At 39.1% G+C, this 17,120-nt stretch overlaps 1 protein-coding gene across 1 annotated transcript in view; it reads left to right on the plus strand.

Annotated features, from left to right (window-relative positions):
• Positions 1 to 840: 840 nt before the first annotated feature.
• LOC121326446 (inactive tyrosine-protein kinase transmembrane receptor ROR1-like) overlaps positions 841 to 17,120 on the plus strand; it is an 82,135-nt gene continuing 65,855 nt past the window's right edge. The window contains exon 1 of the mRNA XM_041269711.1: positions 841 to 1,174. Within this exon, the coding sequence (XP_041125645.1) occupies positions 1,069 to 1,174 (106 nt within the window). The 5' untranslated portion in view covers positions 841 to 1,068. The remainder of the gene's footprint in view (positions 1,175 to 17,120) is intronic.

Below are 17,120 nucleotides of genomic sequence, written 5' to 3' on the forward strand. Positions count from 1 at the left end.
TTCAAAATCACACACTGCTTTTGTAAATAATATGGGTATGTTTTCAAGTGTCTTCCTTTATCAAATAAATATATAAATTGTAAGCAATCCATCTCACAAGTACGGTGGTACCCTACATTCACAGACATAAATATTTACATACTAGTGTCATGCGTTTAATGAGCAGTTTGAACGGAAAATATTAGCAGTAATATTTATGTCCTGTGTTGTTTTCTTCTCGAATTCCACTTTACAGAGCTGCATACAAAGCTCTGAACATAGCTGACCTGTCAATCAAGCATCTGCAGCTTACTGGTGTTAATGGCGAGAAAACAACACAACCATTCTCTCTTGTGTCACAGACACACAATCTGTGATTTATTTTGCAGAGCAATGTCAATTACGTTGAACTGACAGGAGTGTGTGTTGCAGTGTTAGAGCTAAACAAGCACGTTCGTGCGTTTTAATAATGCATCTCACTCGTGATCAGAGGTCCTAGATACTGCACAATCGTAATCATTTCCAATTATAACCTATCATAGAAAAGGCAGACACCGCAGATGACAAACTGGTTTTAATGGGAAAACTAAATGACTATTCAGGAAATCGTTTGTCAGACCAGACTTATTATTTGTAAGTGAAGTCAAGAATCCCTTTCGTGAAAGTAATTAAAAGACGGTCTCGCCCTTCCTTTCACGCGTTGGCAGCGGCTGCAACCTCACCACGATGAATTGCACGCACGCAGTTTTGCATTTGGACAGCAGGGGGCGACGCATTGCAGGCGCTAATCAGAGCCATCTGGTTTGCCTAAAGCTGGTGGATTTGGGGTTTTTGGAAGTGGAGCAAAGGGAAGGAGGAAAGCAGAACAGCACCAACTCAAAGCAGCAGCAGCAGCAGCAAGGAAAGGCTTTGGCTCCGAACCCCAGACGCCAGATTTAGCAGCGACCTGCCTAAATACACGTATTTGAGAAGAACCTGGGCACGCTTTATTTGAATTGATTCCTTTGCAAAGTTGGGAGATCAGTATTCGGTTATTTATAGTGGATGTGAAGAACACCAGCCTCCCACAGGCACAAGAAATTTAGAGGAATGTACCATACCCGGGCAACAGGAAAACTTCAGCGGGGATGTCAGTTCCACGTTCTGCGGGTTTTCTTGTTATTAGGCGTTGTGCTTGGAACGCACATGGGATCTGGTAAGGGTGAAACCGTTGTGTAGTTTTTATATTTATGCTTGATCGGCGTTTATAACACTATAGATAGAAATCTTCAACAATGTGCATTTTAGATATTCCGAGTTGTAAAGTCATTAAACAAGTTTGCAATTTAAAGTTTTATTCTCCTCTACTAATACTATTGTTGACAACGTACAATATTTGATGATGCTGTCGGAACTTTTTTTTTTTTTTTTCGGGTCAGATAAAAAAGTGTCCAATTGGATGTTTAATCGTGTAATGTGGTTTTTGTTAAGGTCATTGTCGAGCGCTTTAAGAAGCGTGGGCTATTCTGCAGTGTTTTATCTTTAGACGCGAATTTAAATGAGTTATTCCTCATTTAAAATAAAAAAAGGTGAAAAAGTTGTGCGCAGTGGAGAGCTTATCATCTGGTTGAGTGATGTACAGACTGGTTTAACTTTCTCAAACGTTTTACTAAAAAGTTTTACAACCAAGAAAGCACATACCCTAAACTACGACAAAGCTGCAGACACAGTTTGCATTTTATTTAAAAATAAATAAATAAATAAATAAATAGATAAAAGAACAATTATTTTAGTGCACACAATAAATTAACAATTTTTGAAGAAAGCGACATTGGAATGGCGCTGCCAGTGTGTCAGTCGTATTCTGCGCGAACGCTTCTATTCCCCCGAGCCCAAAATGAAGTGCAGAATGCGTGTGTTACTTTATTCATAAAGACAACGGGGCTCTAATAAAAAGGGTCTTGGAAAGCGCTCAGCATCGCACCCCTCTGCTGGAAGTCTCTCCACAGCACTCTTTCTATTACAGGCTGCCTATCCGTTATGACGCGGGGCTGCTGTGTGGATAACCACTTTGAATACATTCTGTAAGAACTAAGAAGCGTGAGTTTCTCATAAATTACGCTCTGTTTTTTCTTAAAAAACAAAAACCAAAATGTCCTAATTGCAATACGTGAAGTGAATGGATAAAAAAATAGTTCCGTACTTTACTTTCTATTTTTTCTCTATTTATATGACGTTTAAAATGATTATTATCCACATTGCAATGTGAAACACTCCTGGTTATTCAGATGAACAGTACACTTAAACATGCACGTGTTAAACTGAGGGGGCTTGATTCAATAACACACTCTGGATTCAGAACACCAGTCTCTGTTACAATTTAACACAAGCTGTGTTTTCCTACAACACACATACTGAGAGATCTGCACATTTGTCATGTGCGCAGGGTAACTCATATACACGATCATTTAGTAACTATGCAACTATGTTACAAGTTATTGTTTTGATTGCTATTGTTTCATTTCATGAGATGTGGAGGTGTGTGGGTGTAGATTTCCATGCCTTTATAATAAGCATTAGCTTTTCCGTTAAATGTATATAATGTATGTACCTGCTTCTCCCTAGAATTGTATAGCAGACTGCACATTTAAATAAAGCTCCTCTACCGTTTTTAATAATAATAATAATAATAATAATAATAATAATAATAATAATAATAATAATAATAATAATAATGTGATGCACATTTAATTTGTATCATTTGATTATTTATTTATAGATTATGCTGCTTTTTTAGCACAAAATGTACACGGCATTGCAGTTACATTAAAGCATTGCATTTAAAAAAAAAATCTAGCTTAGTTTGTCTTCCATGCTGTCACCCAAAGACACTAGAGTCCCTGGCAAGTCTAAGTAAAATGTAACATAATTTGAATGAATAAGCTTTTCTGTAAAGATCACAGACTGCATTTTCTTCCAGGGTCTACAGCGTGTGTTGGGTTCACGTATGCATTTCTAGGGACTCAAAAGGACATTTTTTGCCAGATTCTAAAGACTAGTATCCAATGTATCCCCTCGGGGAAAGTGTTTTTGAGGGTTGTTTTGGGGGGTCTGGGTTCAGCCATTGGATGTGCAAGCAGATTTAAGCACTCCCTGAAAGATTCCCATCTGAGAGGGTATTAGGTATATTCTGAAATGAATTAGTCCTCTCATCTGATGGACGCTTGCCTTAAAGCTCTCCTTTGCAGTGCAACAACAAAGGCAGATTCTTATGTATCCAATTAACAGTGTTCTTTGTTGGTTGAAAAGCACAAGCTGAATTACTGGTAGTCACTTTTTCCTTTTCACTTAACCCATACCCCATTTTTGTACTATTAATTGGGCAGCTGGGGTAGTTGTATTACATTAAAACGAAGCGAATGAAACACAATAATTAGTCTTAAAATCTTACAAGAAGCTTAGTAAATTCAGGGAGAAATGTTTTGACTAAAATGTCTCTGTCACAATTCATATATATGTATGATTATTCTCCGCTGTAATTTACTTTGCATCAGTCATACAGATAGAACCAGACTACACGATGACAGAATGTTGCTGCTAAAAGCGCTTTAGTTTAAATTGAAAAGAAATCCCCCTGAGGCTTGTTATTGCAGTCTGTCATTTCAACAGCCAAACTAAACTCATGCACATTACAATGTTAGTTACAGTTACTGAAGCGTTAATAATAGGCTCTTTAAAAGCCTTTACAGACAAGCTGGAATGCTCAGTGTATCTGGAAGGGATGGAACTGACCTCTGTTATTTGTTCTTTGACACAAGGAAGCCTTAATTTAGACAAATCATTGAATTAGCCTTATAAAAACAATCACTGACTTTTATCATGTGGACAGTTAATATTAGAAGATTTATGAGTATTAATTCTAATGGAATATGCATTACAGCACCCACTAGTCATGTATCAAATGCATCTTCTGAAAAACAGCAGGCTGCCCTTTGAACTCTCCCGCATGTCTGGTAATATTGTAGGAAACAATGTCAGTTCTATTTTATTTATTTTTTTAACAGCAACAAACATTTCCATGTGTAATATGCTTCAAGATATTGAAATGTAAAATGTAGGTTACAGGGTTGTTAACTTTGCATCTTTAATGATTGGAACCGTAGCAACCCTGTGCATTTTGTAACTGGGATATCCTCTGTTCATACAGCTGCATTTATAGACGCCAATCTTATCATTATTGTAAAAGTTAATGGAAGGAACCAGAGAGATTCCTTTGCGGTGGAAGTGTCTGGATCTGGGTTCAAAGAAATCACAGATAAGGCTTTTCTGAGGGCGGGGTGGAACGGGGGTTTGTGTGTCCAGCGTGCCTGTGGTCATCCTGGGGTACAAACTGTTATGTCAATAAAAGCTTAGTTCTTGTGTAGCAAAGCTTGCTGGTGGGCTGTTGAGAAGACCTGGGGCTTACGAGATGTACTGTACTGATTAAACAAAAAGTGAAGGCTGCAGCACTGTTCAGCAGCCGGGCCAGCCCGTACTGGAACATTTCAATATTAGTACAGTATTATCCTCCTAACACATGAGAATTGTTGAGCCCCACATTCCTGGGGTTCAGTGCTGGTGCATGTATATACATGGACAGCCCTTAAAACAGATGGAACTTTATATCAGCATTTATTACAAAGTGTAATTCCATTTACAGAGCACCATCATCTAAATGGCTGGATTAATAAAAGCTATATCTTAGGAACCCATCGTCTGATTCTGGAATGAGATTCCGTTCCATCATACATTCAAATAACACAGTTGTATTCCACCCTTTCTTCCCCTCATACGGTAGATTGCTTTTAGTTTATACTGTCAAGCAAAGCTCAGTGCCATTCCCATCCTTGTTAAGCATTAGTGGGGAAAGATTTGATAAATACATTCCAATCCAAGCATGGAGACCCTGCCTGTAATGACAGCGATATTATTATTATTATTATTATTATTATTATTATTTATTTATTATTATTATTATTATATTATTATTATTATTATTATTATTATTATTATTATTATTATTATTATTATTATTATTATTATTATTATTATTATTATTTATTTGACAGGGACAACATACATTTGATAATGTTTATGACATAAGATGTATTGCACCCAGATTTAGCTATGAGCTCATTTTCATTGGCAGTCCCTGGGCAGGTGTAGAGAAAGGAATAAAATTAATTAACAAACACAGAAATGGAAAAAGAAAATAATACAAATAAAGTAACATTTACAGAAGGGAGCAATTTGCAATTAACACTTTAAGTAACTTTAAGTGATCCCCTCAAACATAATACAATCATTCCCTTCAAACAAATTCATAGTTATAATAAGGAAAATAAATCAACTAAAATTCATAGGACCAAAATAATTACCCTGCCCCCCTGATTTTAATATCGCAGTGCAACAATTTGCCAAAATCTACTAATATACCCAGATAATAACATAATAAAATAGTTTAACCAGACTGCAAATACGAGAAGGCAAGATTTTCACAAGACAGCGTCATGCAGAGAAGAAAAGGCCTTTCGATCGGGACGCTGTAATGAGAGGTCTGTTTTATTTCTGTCCACCGTGTATTTATAGTCCACACAAAGCTTTACTTCACTTTCCAGTGGTCATAGGTACAGGCACATCACTATTTATAATGCCTTCAGCCTACAAATGAGTTAGCAGCTATTTTAGTTTCAAAGGCTCATTCTTGGAGGTTTAAGGCGTTGTTTTATAATTGACTTGAACCCACAGGGCATCAATAATAACTTGTGCAAACAACTGTAAACCGTTTCCTAACAACGGATTCAGTTTTTTAGCTTAACAAATGCCTGGGGAATTTATAAACTTTAAATGCTAGCCTTGTATTTACTTTTGGCACGCTTAGATCTTAACAGGAACTTTATTGCATTGTACTTTTTATTTTTTTGTTGCATTTCTATAAGTCTATAATAAATGTGACATGGCAAATTTTTAATGTTTCTTTAAGGAATTTGCTTTTAAATTGGAACATCATTCACAGTTGTGTCTTTGTACTAGGGCATGCATCAGGAGAACTCTTACATGTCCAACTTCAGTGAGAGATTCATATGTGTGTTAAAATGGAAATAGCCCTGTCAGTCAGGAGCACTCTGTGCACTTATACTGAGACAGCAATTGAAACACACTTAGAGCTTTTGTCCTGTTAATTTATGTCCCTTGAGACAATAATAGCGACAGGCAATATATCAGTTACTTAACTATTTAAAGTTTATTTTCTCATATTAAAACCAGCAGGTTAACCTTGGCATTAATTGTCTCTTAAAAAAAGACGATCAGATGTCAGACCCCCCTCCCAAAAAAAAAGGCCAGGTGCTTAATGATTTGTAATCTGTTGGCACTTTCAGAGTTAATGTATTATTGATTATTTGTCTTACGAGTGTATGCTTGTCTTTCCATAACTTAAGACAAGATGTATAGTTGTACCGCCATGCTCATGGAAATATTATTCATTTCGTGTCTTTTAATCTCCTTAGTGACACATTGAAAGCACTAGAAGCTTCCTCTTGGACCTGGTCCGATGACAATTAATGTGAAAGAAGTTATTTTTGGTCCATGTCTGTAAAGAGATCCCGAGTGGATGAAAGCCGTAGAGGTTCCAGAAGGGTTCTTGGTCACGGCCGGGGACCAAGTGGAGCTTGGACCAATAGTATGATACGAAAGGCTAGATCGCTTCAGACAATCATTAAATAAAATATATACCAATAAAGCTTATCAAGCGATTTCGCAGTATGCAATAAGTCAGTTATTTACCTCATCACTTAACATTAATTAGATAGACACAAGTTTTGCATGTTTGCCTTATCATTCTTATAGTTGGCAATTACTGTCAGTATCCATAGAAACTTTAATCCTGTTGTAGTTTGCAGTCCAGGAATTTCTTGGTCATTGAAGATTAGTTCCTCTAAAGAGGTTTAGTTGAAGCTCAGCCATTTAACGAACACAGGCTCTTGCTGCTGAGCAGACAGACATGTGGAATTAAATTAGTGCTGTGACTCGGGCTGGTCACCTCATTAACTGTTTCCTAACACAGTCTAGTGGTGTGCTGTTTCAGTGGCTACTGTATGTCAAAGAGCAATTAATTTCAAGTCATAGAAAATCAGACTGTTGACTGAGTGCCCTGCAACCCTGGCATAAGTACTGTATTTATCTAAGATTGTGCATTGAGATATTGTAAATAGATTGAGTTTAAGTAAAATCCTTTCAAAACAATGGTTTGTTTTAGAGGATAAGAAAAAAAAACAGCCATGTTTAACAATGAAGATACCACAAAAAGTTGGGGGAATCAATCAAGCCCAGTTAACATCTTTTACTAATGACTTTCAAAAAGGTATTACTGCCCCCTGCTCAAGATGTTTCAGAACACCCATACCATGCATCAAATAATGACAGTTACAAAACTAAAACACTTCAAAGTCTTTTATTTATTGGATAACTAAATGGATCCCTTGTTTTGCCTTCTCGAAGTAACACAGCCCTTTCCTTCTTCTCAGATGACCACCTAACCTATTTTAAAGGCTGCGTGTGGAGGTATTGTGATAGCCAGAGGTCCTCCTACTTCACAAGTCCTGGTCTGCATGTTGCTTTCAGCTGTAGGGAGAAATGAGTGTTTGTTTAGGCTGATCCTTTGTCCAATTGTTACCATCAGGGGCTTACAATTAAACTCCGTTCTGTTTGCTTTACCACTCCATTCCGGATAAAAAGCAAGCAATACAACTACTGTTTTCAGTGCACAAAGCTTGTTGGCATTTTGACCTCGGCAGTGTGGCAGCAGCCTGTTCATGAAAGGAAAAGACAGCAAGCCGCAGCACAGCCATACGTTTTGGAAGGGATCCTGTTTTTGGGGGGAGGGGTCAGACATTCAAGCAAGCAGTACAAAGACCATCGCTTCTCTGTCTAATCCTGTGCTCAGAATAAATGAATCTAGCACCACAGTGACCATGGAATTCACAAATAAATAGCTTGCTTTCTGTCTTTCTTTGTGATTATTAGCCAAGTGCAAACAGCCATGATGAATTCCATTTCTTAAAAAGCAGAGGAGAGAATCGTTCCAGACGGACGGTGTCAGACTCTTTGGTGGTTTTGTTGCAGCACGGGTGCATCTGTGCAAGAGGAGATTCTGTGTGATCAAGGGTCATTACTGGTTATCTTGACTTGAGAATCTGGGAGTACACCTGATGAGGAATGTGCAACCTGTAAGCCGATTGTGAAAGCGGACAGCACACAGTCTGAAAATAACCCACCTCAAATCAGTGTTGCACGAACCCATTATTCCATCATTCGGATTGAGCACTGCAAAGAATTCAGGTGAGGGGCATTGGAGTTACCATTCCATATCATTTACCATTCCAAGGGAGAGAAACAGCTACTTGGGTTTGTGATGCTTGCTGCTTTTCTTAGACTCTGGAGAGCAGCGATCCACACAAACCCAAGCAGCTGTTTCTTTCGTTGTTTTGCTTGGAATGGTAAATTAGCCCCATCAACACCAATGTGGAGAGCTCGGTCTGAGCAATGGAATAATCAGTGTGTGCAGTTCTACTCGTATTTGTAACTGCGTCCCTGTTCTCAATGGCTACATGCAGTATATGTCTTAGTATTTCAAATAAAACTGTTTCACTTTTTTATTTCCTTGTTGAAATCTTTGGTTGCATTGAAAGCGCTTTTTATATTTCCATTTGACAGCTATTTAATTTCCCCTTGGATGTATTTATTGGCTGGCAGCGCCATATTACACCTGGCTGGGAATCAAAAGCAAGTTAAGTATTGGTACCTTCTGAGTGTGCAGTTTAAGCATCAGGAAATTAAACTCCATCAGCATGCCGTCAGTGCTAAAGTTTCTAAAACAGTATGATTTCAACAAACAGTGTCCTTCTGGCAAGTTCATGTATTCTCCATCCCTTGCTTGTTCTGGTTTCTTAATATTTAGCATTGCAATCAAATGAAAAGTAATTTACAGAGCATTGCCAGTGTTTAACTCAAGTGAGCTGAAAAAACAAAACTCGCCTACACTACCCATGCCTAAGCACACACGCACAAGAGGTGCAAAATATGAATCGAGTGACATGCATTGTATTTTACCTTAATCCCAAAAGGGGAATTCCACACCTGGAATCAGATCATTAGTTGTCTTTGTCCGGGTCATACTATATCCACAGGGTTAGAGAATGAGCTTTTCCAGCAGGTGTTATTCTTTCTGTAATACAGACATCCAGGCTGTAAACACACTGCAGCAGCCCATGATTACCCCAGGTGTTATTTCTGGTTGCTTCCGTTTTGTTTTCTAAACACACGTTATTGTTCTGGGTGACTGAGGACTGGCAGTTGCTCAAGACCAGTTTTCGGCACTGCCTCAGGTACGGCTTCATCAGCTCAGCCATTAGCACTTCAGGGCTGAAGTCAAAGGGAAGGGTTAGGAGCTGATTCAACTGAATGAACAGGTCTCCGGTGAGACTGAACTGTTGTGTCTGCTAAAGACAGGTGGGGGGTTACTCAAGGTGTTACTTACTTGTGTTGGGTGAGGGGATGGTACCTGTTACACTGTCTACTGGTGTGTGACTTCAGCTTACCAGGTGTCCTGGTAAGTCAAGTACATTTCATATGGAGTTGCAAACCCACTCTAGTGTTGTTTTATTGCCTGGTATCGCGTGTAAGGTTGTGGATCTGTTCTATTTCTTTTATATATCAAAACCTGTTTGAAGCTTGTGTTTCTGAAATCAAGACTTTGCGGGTGAAATGGTTATACTTATAAATAAATAACTCCATTCACTGCTTCCTGCTTCGTCTTTTTTTTCCAGCCTTGAATTCAATTTTTTTATTTTGGCCAGATTTACTCAGACACGGTGGAGCTGTTGCAGACATGTTCTGGATAATGATTAATTGAATAGGTACTTTATTTTTTTAAAGGCACTGTACTGTATCCCCTTCAGTCATATTTCATTTTTATGGCTAGTGATAGACACCAGACTTACTTAACATAAGCAGTTAAGTAAAAGCTAGCTTTCGTATTGTAAAATCACATTGCCAATCAATGCACCCGCGGCGCTTCAGTGGGTTACAGTAACACAGGCATTGCACATGAATGATTCTTTTGTTAGAACAACTGGGCTTTAACTCATTAGATATGTCTGGAAGAAAGAACATTAGATATGTCTTAACATTAGATAGGGACATTAGATATGGCTTTAAGAAGGTCTGGTTCTGTGGATCCAATCAAGGTTGGTGTTCTTCATTAATATTTTCTCTTTAAATAAAAAAAAAAAAAGTTTTGAACAGTTCCACTTAAAGAAGTCAGATTTCACGTAAACATTTATGGCAGACCCCAATTAGCAGCAGATCTACCTTAAGGTAACATTAGGTACTCATTTGTGTCTCTTTCAATCCATTCCATGCCAGGACCTTTGTTCAAACCAAGTCCCTAATTATTGAATTGAGCAGAGCCCAGGTCCAAACAGTTCTTTAATTCTTAATTAAATGGAGGTATTCAATTAAGTAATTAAGGATCTAGTTAGAGGTAATCTGGTTGTGTTAAATGGACCATCAAATATTTAAACACTCAGTAGGAACTTGTTTTTAATTACCCCTGTTTAATGAGTCCTTGCTCTTCTTCCTAATGCATTCAGTGCAGCTACAAGACTTCCAAACCCGTTCCTGTACGAAGCATCTCCTTTCTCGCACCCATTGAAAAGTCATTACAAACTCTCATTCCTCTTTCCTGTGCGGAATACTGTTACGCTGTAATTGACGCGCCAGGATTTCGTTTTGTTTGCAGAAGCCACACGATGTGCATTAACTGCTGAACGGGCTATTTGCATCGTGGTTTGATGAAGACGATGATGCTATGGCACTTGCCAGAGAGTCTGTCTATTCTGAGGGGGCTTTTCAGAGGCTCACGCTGGAAAGGGTTTCCAGAGAAATGGCTTGGCACAGGATCTTTGTTTATTAGAAAGCAATTCAAACTCTTCCATTAACATGTGCGATAATATGAGTGTCTGTTTGTGAAGAGCAAAACGAAACGGGGCTGGAGTGTTGCACTTTACCAGAGGTGAGGATCAAAGTTGGTAATGTTTGAGGCTTTTCACTTGTCAATACATGACCACCCAACTTTTGTTTAGGAATTCCGCTTGGATTGTGGAAATGTAATATTTTGCATTTCCTCTCAAGGAACCAACATAAGGCTGCTAAAAAAACAAATACATTGATCAATTTAAAAAGAGTAATGGGTTTTCATTTCTTTTGCTTTCCTTAAATGGAAAACCAGTGTGATTTTTTTTTTTTTTTTGTGTGTGGTTTAAGATTCAAGACTGCAAACGTATTTTTTTTTAATTATAAGTTTAACTGTATATTTTAAACTATTTATATAAAAAAAAAAAATGAAGTGAAGCAGAACATGCCAAAGTGTGAAACTAAGAAACCTGCCAAAAATAAACATTATGGTTTAAACCAGGGACTTAAAAACTGGCCTGTATTATATGGCAAGCAGAGAGAAAGTTCTTTTCAGAGTCATCCTAAAGGACAGACGACCCTTGAAAGAGAAACACAATGCCCTACATGTGGCTCACCTGGTAGAAGCGCAGGCTGTCCTGGCTGTGCGAAGTGGCCAGTCTTCACTAGGGATTTCGAAGGGAGTGTCACATTGGCTCTGGCTCTCCCGTGGATTAGGGAGGCAAGACTAGGAGGGACTGTTTCTCCACATCACACTCAAGAAAACCCAACCTTTATCCTCCAGAGTTTGATAGCTCACTGCCATCCACGCTCAAGTTCCTGGGTGTAGAAGATGAAGCTGGCTCGGTCGTGGGATCGGAGGACGCCCACCTAACCTTCAGTTCTCCTGAGCTGTGTGGGGAATTGCTGCGGTGAGGGGAAAAACTTATTGGACAATCCAATTTGGGGGTAAAATAATTGGGCACACTAAATAAAAAAAATGTAAAAAAAAATGACTGGAATGATTGAGCTACAACTGACAAGCTTCGAAATTGGATGATCGTTTTTTTCCTAACTTAATATCCAAATATTTGTGATGAAAGGAAACAAGTGTGGTGTGTTCTGTAGCACTTCCGTGAACTTGACACAGATATTTCATTAACTTCACTGGCCCGCTGCATAAAAAAAGAGCTTCTTTCAAGAAGTGATTTAGTTAGCCAGCCTACGTGTGATAATTATCACACAGCCCTATATTTTACCGCTTAATGTTTATGGGGTTGCTGACACATTTGTGTTTATTTGTCCAATTTTAGAGACTTCTGACATGAGAAGCATTTGATTCAGAAAAAAAAAGTGAAAAATAAATCTGCTTTCATGACTTTCAACACTGAAATCAGTCTTACAGTAGGTGGTCTTGGAAGAGACCCAAACCAGGTATTGCCTTGATTGTGTGTAAGGTGAAAGCAATTAGTAGTGCTCTTACTCAACATGAAGATATGTGAAATAATACTGTAGCTTCTGTGTTTATTTGAAGTTGTACATACAATGGTTTGCAGAAGTATTAACCCCCTTGCAAAGTTTACACATTTTGTTGGCACCTGAGCGTACTCCACGACGCTTTCAAATTAGACTTTACATGTAGAATCTACACAAACTACTCCACATTGATAATGTTAAAAAATGCATATAGAATATAAATAAGATTTACAGAGAAAAACTGATTAATCTCAGTTGCATAAGTATTCAACCCCTTTGCTACTGAAAATTACAACATTAGTGAAATGGTTTCAGCCTCTGTATACTCAAAGTGGTTTAACTTGTAGGTAATTTCTCTCAGATATATAAATACCTTCAAGCTGCAACTCACATAGTGATCCAACAAAGCAACCATGAAGACCAAGGAGCTTTCGATACAAGTCAGGGATAAAGCGGTAGAGAGGGACAGAGCAGGAGAAGAGTAGAAGACAATTTCAAAGGTGCCGATTATCCCTCTCAGCAGTCCATCATTAAGAAGTGGAAGATGCATCATACCACCCAGACACTACCCAGATCAGGTTGCCCTCCCAAACTGAGCAGCCGGGCAAGCGAGAAACTGGTTCAGGATGTCACACTGAGTCCGACAATGAACTTGAGAGATCTGCAAAATTCTGTGTCTGAGATGGGAGTCAGTATTCACACAATCAACAATAAGCCAGTCCTTAAACAAAGCTTGCAGCCCATCGACAATCTCCAACAAACTTATCAGAACTGGAGCAATTTTCCCGTGAACAACAGGCACAAATTTTACCATCTTACAGTGCAAAGCTAGTAGAGACCTATCCAAAAAGACTCACAGCAGTAATTGCTGTAAAAGGTGCTGCTACCAAGTACTGACTTAAGGGGATGAATACCAGTAAATTTCATTTTGTACATTTTCTTTGCAAGTTTTGCTGATATTTAACCTCCTCTTCAGTTTAACCACTTGAATAAAAAAAAAGTTAGTTTGAAAAACTGTGTACACATTATTTGTAATTCAGCAAGATGTGTGTGTGTGTGTGTGTGTGTGTGTGTGTGTGTGTGTGTGTGTATATATATATATATATATATATATATATAAATTACCACATTCAGTATTCAGTTACAGTGGATTACAATGCATCATGATACTACAAAAGATTTCTATTTTATTTTACAGTTGTTGTCCTGTCCCTATTGAAGCCTCCTTGCTGTCAGACATAATGCCAGCACATCGTTAATAAAGCGTTCCCCAAACGGACCCAATGTGTGCATTCCAGTGCTCATCCCTCGCATCATTGCGTTCTTGCTCTAAGCCATCGATATGCACTGTAAATGCAGGCTTTCAAAACGTTGTGTTCATTTCTGTGATTGGTGATTTTGATTTGGATTCAGGCTGCAAAGCAGAATTGACGGAATGTAGAATTAGAAAGGCTGTTATTTATTTATGCGTTTGTTTGTTTATTTATTTACTTGTGTACTTATTTACTCTCCCACTGCTTCTCTTTGTGTTGTTGATTGCTCTCATGTTTGAGTGATGTTTTATTTTGTATTTATTTTTTTGGGTTTGTTTTAGTGATTTAACTGAATGGATAGAGGACTGCAAGTCTACTGTATCCCTGCAGGGACCTATGTAATACATTGATATACTTTTGGACTGTTTTATCCCTTGTGTTTGAGAAATGAAGAAAAAAAAAATCCCAGAAGGAATGAGACTACAGTGTTTTTCGTACTGGAGACTGTGTTTGGAAGGTAAAGACTGTTTAATCAGGGCCAGGGAGCAAAGCCAACAATCTGTATTTGAATTGAGGCAGGGATAATCTAAACCTCTCCACAGGCGTCTAAGATTATTATTATTTTCACTTCTAGAAGAAATGTAGTGTTTGCTCTTATTCCAAAGTGTCATACAACGAGGCAAAAAATTCAATAATAAACGAAGTAGTAATCTACAAGTGAACCTTTTACCAGACCAGGTTAGAGCAAGTCACTTAGAATGACTGGGATGATGTTAGCAATAGGTTACAAAATATGGACAGACAGACAGACGGGAGGAGAGACTCACGGCAACCTTGGTTTTTTGCTCTGGTAAACTGTGAAGTTTTTCATTCGAGGTGAGACATTGTTCCCTGTCAGTGAAAAGGGGGTTCATGTGAACCACAAAGCAGGGCCAGTTCACAGAGCCGCGGGGGGTGTGGCTCGAGCCCAGAAGGAACAGCAGGAAGCTGATAGAACTCCTCTGCACTGTGCAAAGAAGGGTAGTCGAGCATCTTAGCTTCCCACTGAGCTCTGTTTTCTTTTGTACTCCATTACTCTGGAGCTCGGTGTCAATGGATCAAGAGCCAAAACCTCTCCACAAGCACAAAATTTTTTTCGCCCAGTTCCTAAAATAACATGACAGGCTTGTTCGTTTGCTTGTCTTTGAATAGTCTGCGCTAGCCGGGCATGTTATGACTGGTGATGTTTCAGACACAAGAGCTCTTTCGCAGGAAATAGTTAATCTAGTCCAAGTTATTTACAGAACTCGACCTATCAAAACGCGGATCACGGGAAAAATGTGGGGGCTTTCCTTCTTTCTTTTTTTCCACGTTGCTTCCGAGTTAGGGAAGCAGATTTTCACTTGCTGTCTTCTACCTGTACTATATGACTTGTTAGACTGGAAACGTGTGGTAATATGGGGTCGGTCTGCCCTTAAGATTGACCCCTTTAATGCTATGCTCCTGCATTCAAGAAAAAGGCAGGTGTCCAATGATGGGCAGCTCCCAGAATGGTTCCAAAATATATATTTTAATGTTTGCTATCTTATATACAGCAAGTCATAGTAGGTAAAGAATAACCCATTTCACTCTTCCCTTCTTTCATGTAACTTAATCAAAATCCAAGATGCTTAAATCGCGATTTCTCCAGCATACTGAGCAATTAAAACCTTGAACTTTCTAAAGGCTCAAACCAAGGCTGGATGAAACAGCCAATTACACAACGCCATACTGTGACAAGCGGGAGGGCACTGTTAACAAAAGAAAAAAAGAAGGTATTGAGAGACTGTTAGTAAGAGAAAGACAGAGGCAGTAATACATTGTTTTTAGGAAATCATAAATAAAACAGAGGCAGTGAATACAGGGCCCCCTTAGGCCTGCTTTGCATCCTGGGTCACAGTGAAGGCCAAGCTTTTATGAGAAGTGTCAGTGATACCTGTGGTGGGTCTTGAATAGACAACCCCATGTTCCTTTTAGCACGATGTGAATAACTCTTGACCTGACAGAGGCATTTGATTGGCATAACGACCGGTGGGGGAGGGAGGGCGGCGCAAACCGGGATTGGTTTGCAGAAACAAAACGGCCTTGTCCTGGCTGTCTGTTAAACCCCCAGCTGGAGGCTTTTTGGGGAAGCTGGAGACTGGCAGGCTGTGGGGTGAGATATTGTGAAGAAAGACAGTGTATCCAGAGAGCCCAGGGCCCCTGTTGATCCGCTGACCCAATTCAAAGGGCTAGCTGAAGCAGAAAGCCTCAGCAGGGTTCAGTGGAGGCAGGTGTTCAGTGTAGGGATGAGAAGTCATGTTACAGAGATTCCAGAATGGGGTTGTTTTCTGTTGAAAAAAAAAATGACAAAGTGGCCCCTGACAATTATCTTACTGTCCTGGAGCAGAAATACCTTCTGATCAGCATTTGTTTGGTGTGGGAACTTTCTTTTTTATATTTAATTAATTGCTGTATTGTTTAAAGTTTCCACCACGATGTTCTGCTTTTTAAACAACCTCACCCATCATTCCCAGGGAGAGATGATGAGGCTTACATGCATAGCAGCAGACGCAGTAACACATCCTCCAGAAGCCCTGGCTCACCGTAAAAAAAAAATAACAACACAGAATTAATCTGTGGTGGGGTGCCGAAAGAGAAAGGAAATCATGTTTTTAAACATAAACTATCCCTATGCAAATAATTCATCAAGCCATTTGTTTTTTATCCAGCAGTGTATCGCAATGTGAAAGAGACAAAGGGCTCTTTGCTTTGTCGTTCATGCATTATAATTGAACAAAATATGACAGGAATGTATTCCGAATAAGTGCCCGCTTTACATGTGTTTTGTCTATCCAGTTAGGAAGAACTAAAGACACAAGCAGAGGCAACAGTTGATGTGGGACTGCATGGGCCTGCCTGTTAAAACTCACTTCCTAGAGCTAAAAGAGACACAAGGGGTTCCAAAACCTGCAGTGTGTCCCTGAGGACAGGCTGAAGAGCAGCCCTGTGTTCTTCTGCCTGAGTGGAAATGGAAGATGATAAAGATGATAGAAGAGTAGGTCTTGTAGCTCAGCTGGAGAATGACTAATAAAGGGTTTCAGAGAAATGATAAAAGGCCAGTGAAGTAACTTCAACTTCTCAACATTCCCAAGCCAAATGTTACAGTCCTGCCGTACAGGTGATGTGCAAAGCACCTACAAGCTGCATGGAGCCTGTGCTGTTGAGTATTAGTGAACTGTAGGGGATCTGTAAGTGTAATTGGTAGAGGCCATGTAGTGCCTGTCTGGATTCATCTTGTCACCCAGAACATTGCAGTCCCAACCATAAATTACAGCTGTAATGCTGAAGGGAAACTTTGCAATGGTTTATTTGTAGTACTATTTATATCTTTTTGCCACCTGCATAGTTAATCCACAGAGGAAGAAGCTCATTCAAGGTAAT

This window comes from Polyodon spathula, chromosome 14 (genome assembly GCF_017654505.1).
Source record: "Polyodon spathula isolate WHYD16114869_AA chromosome 14, ASM1765450v1, whole genome shotgun sequence".
NCBI lineage: Eukaryota > Metazoa > Chordata > Actinopteri > Acipenseriformes > Polyodontidae > Polyodon > Polyodon spathula.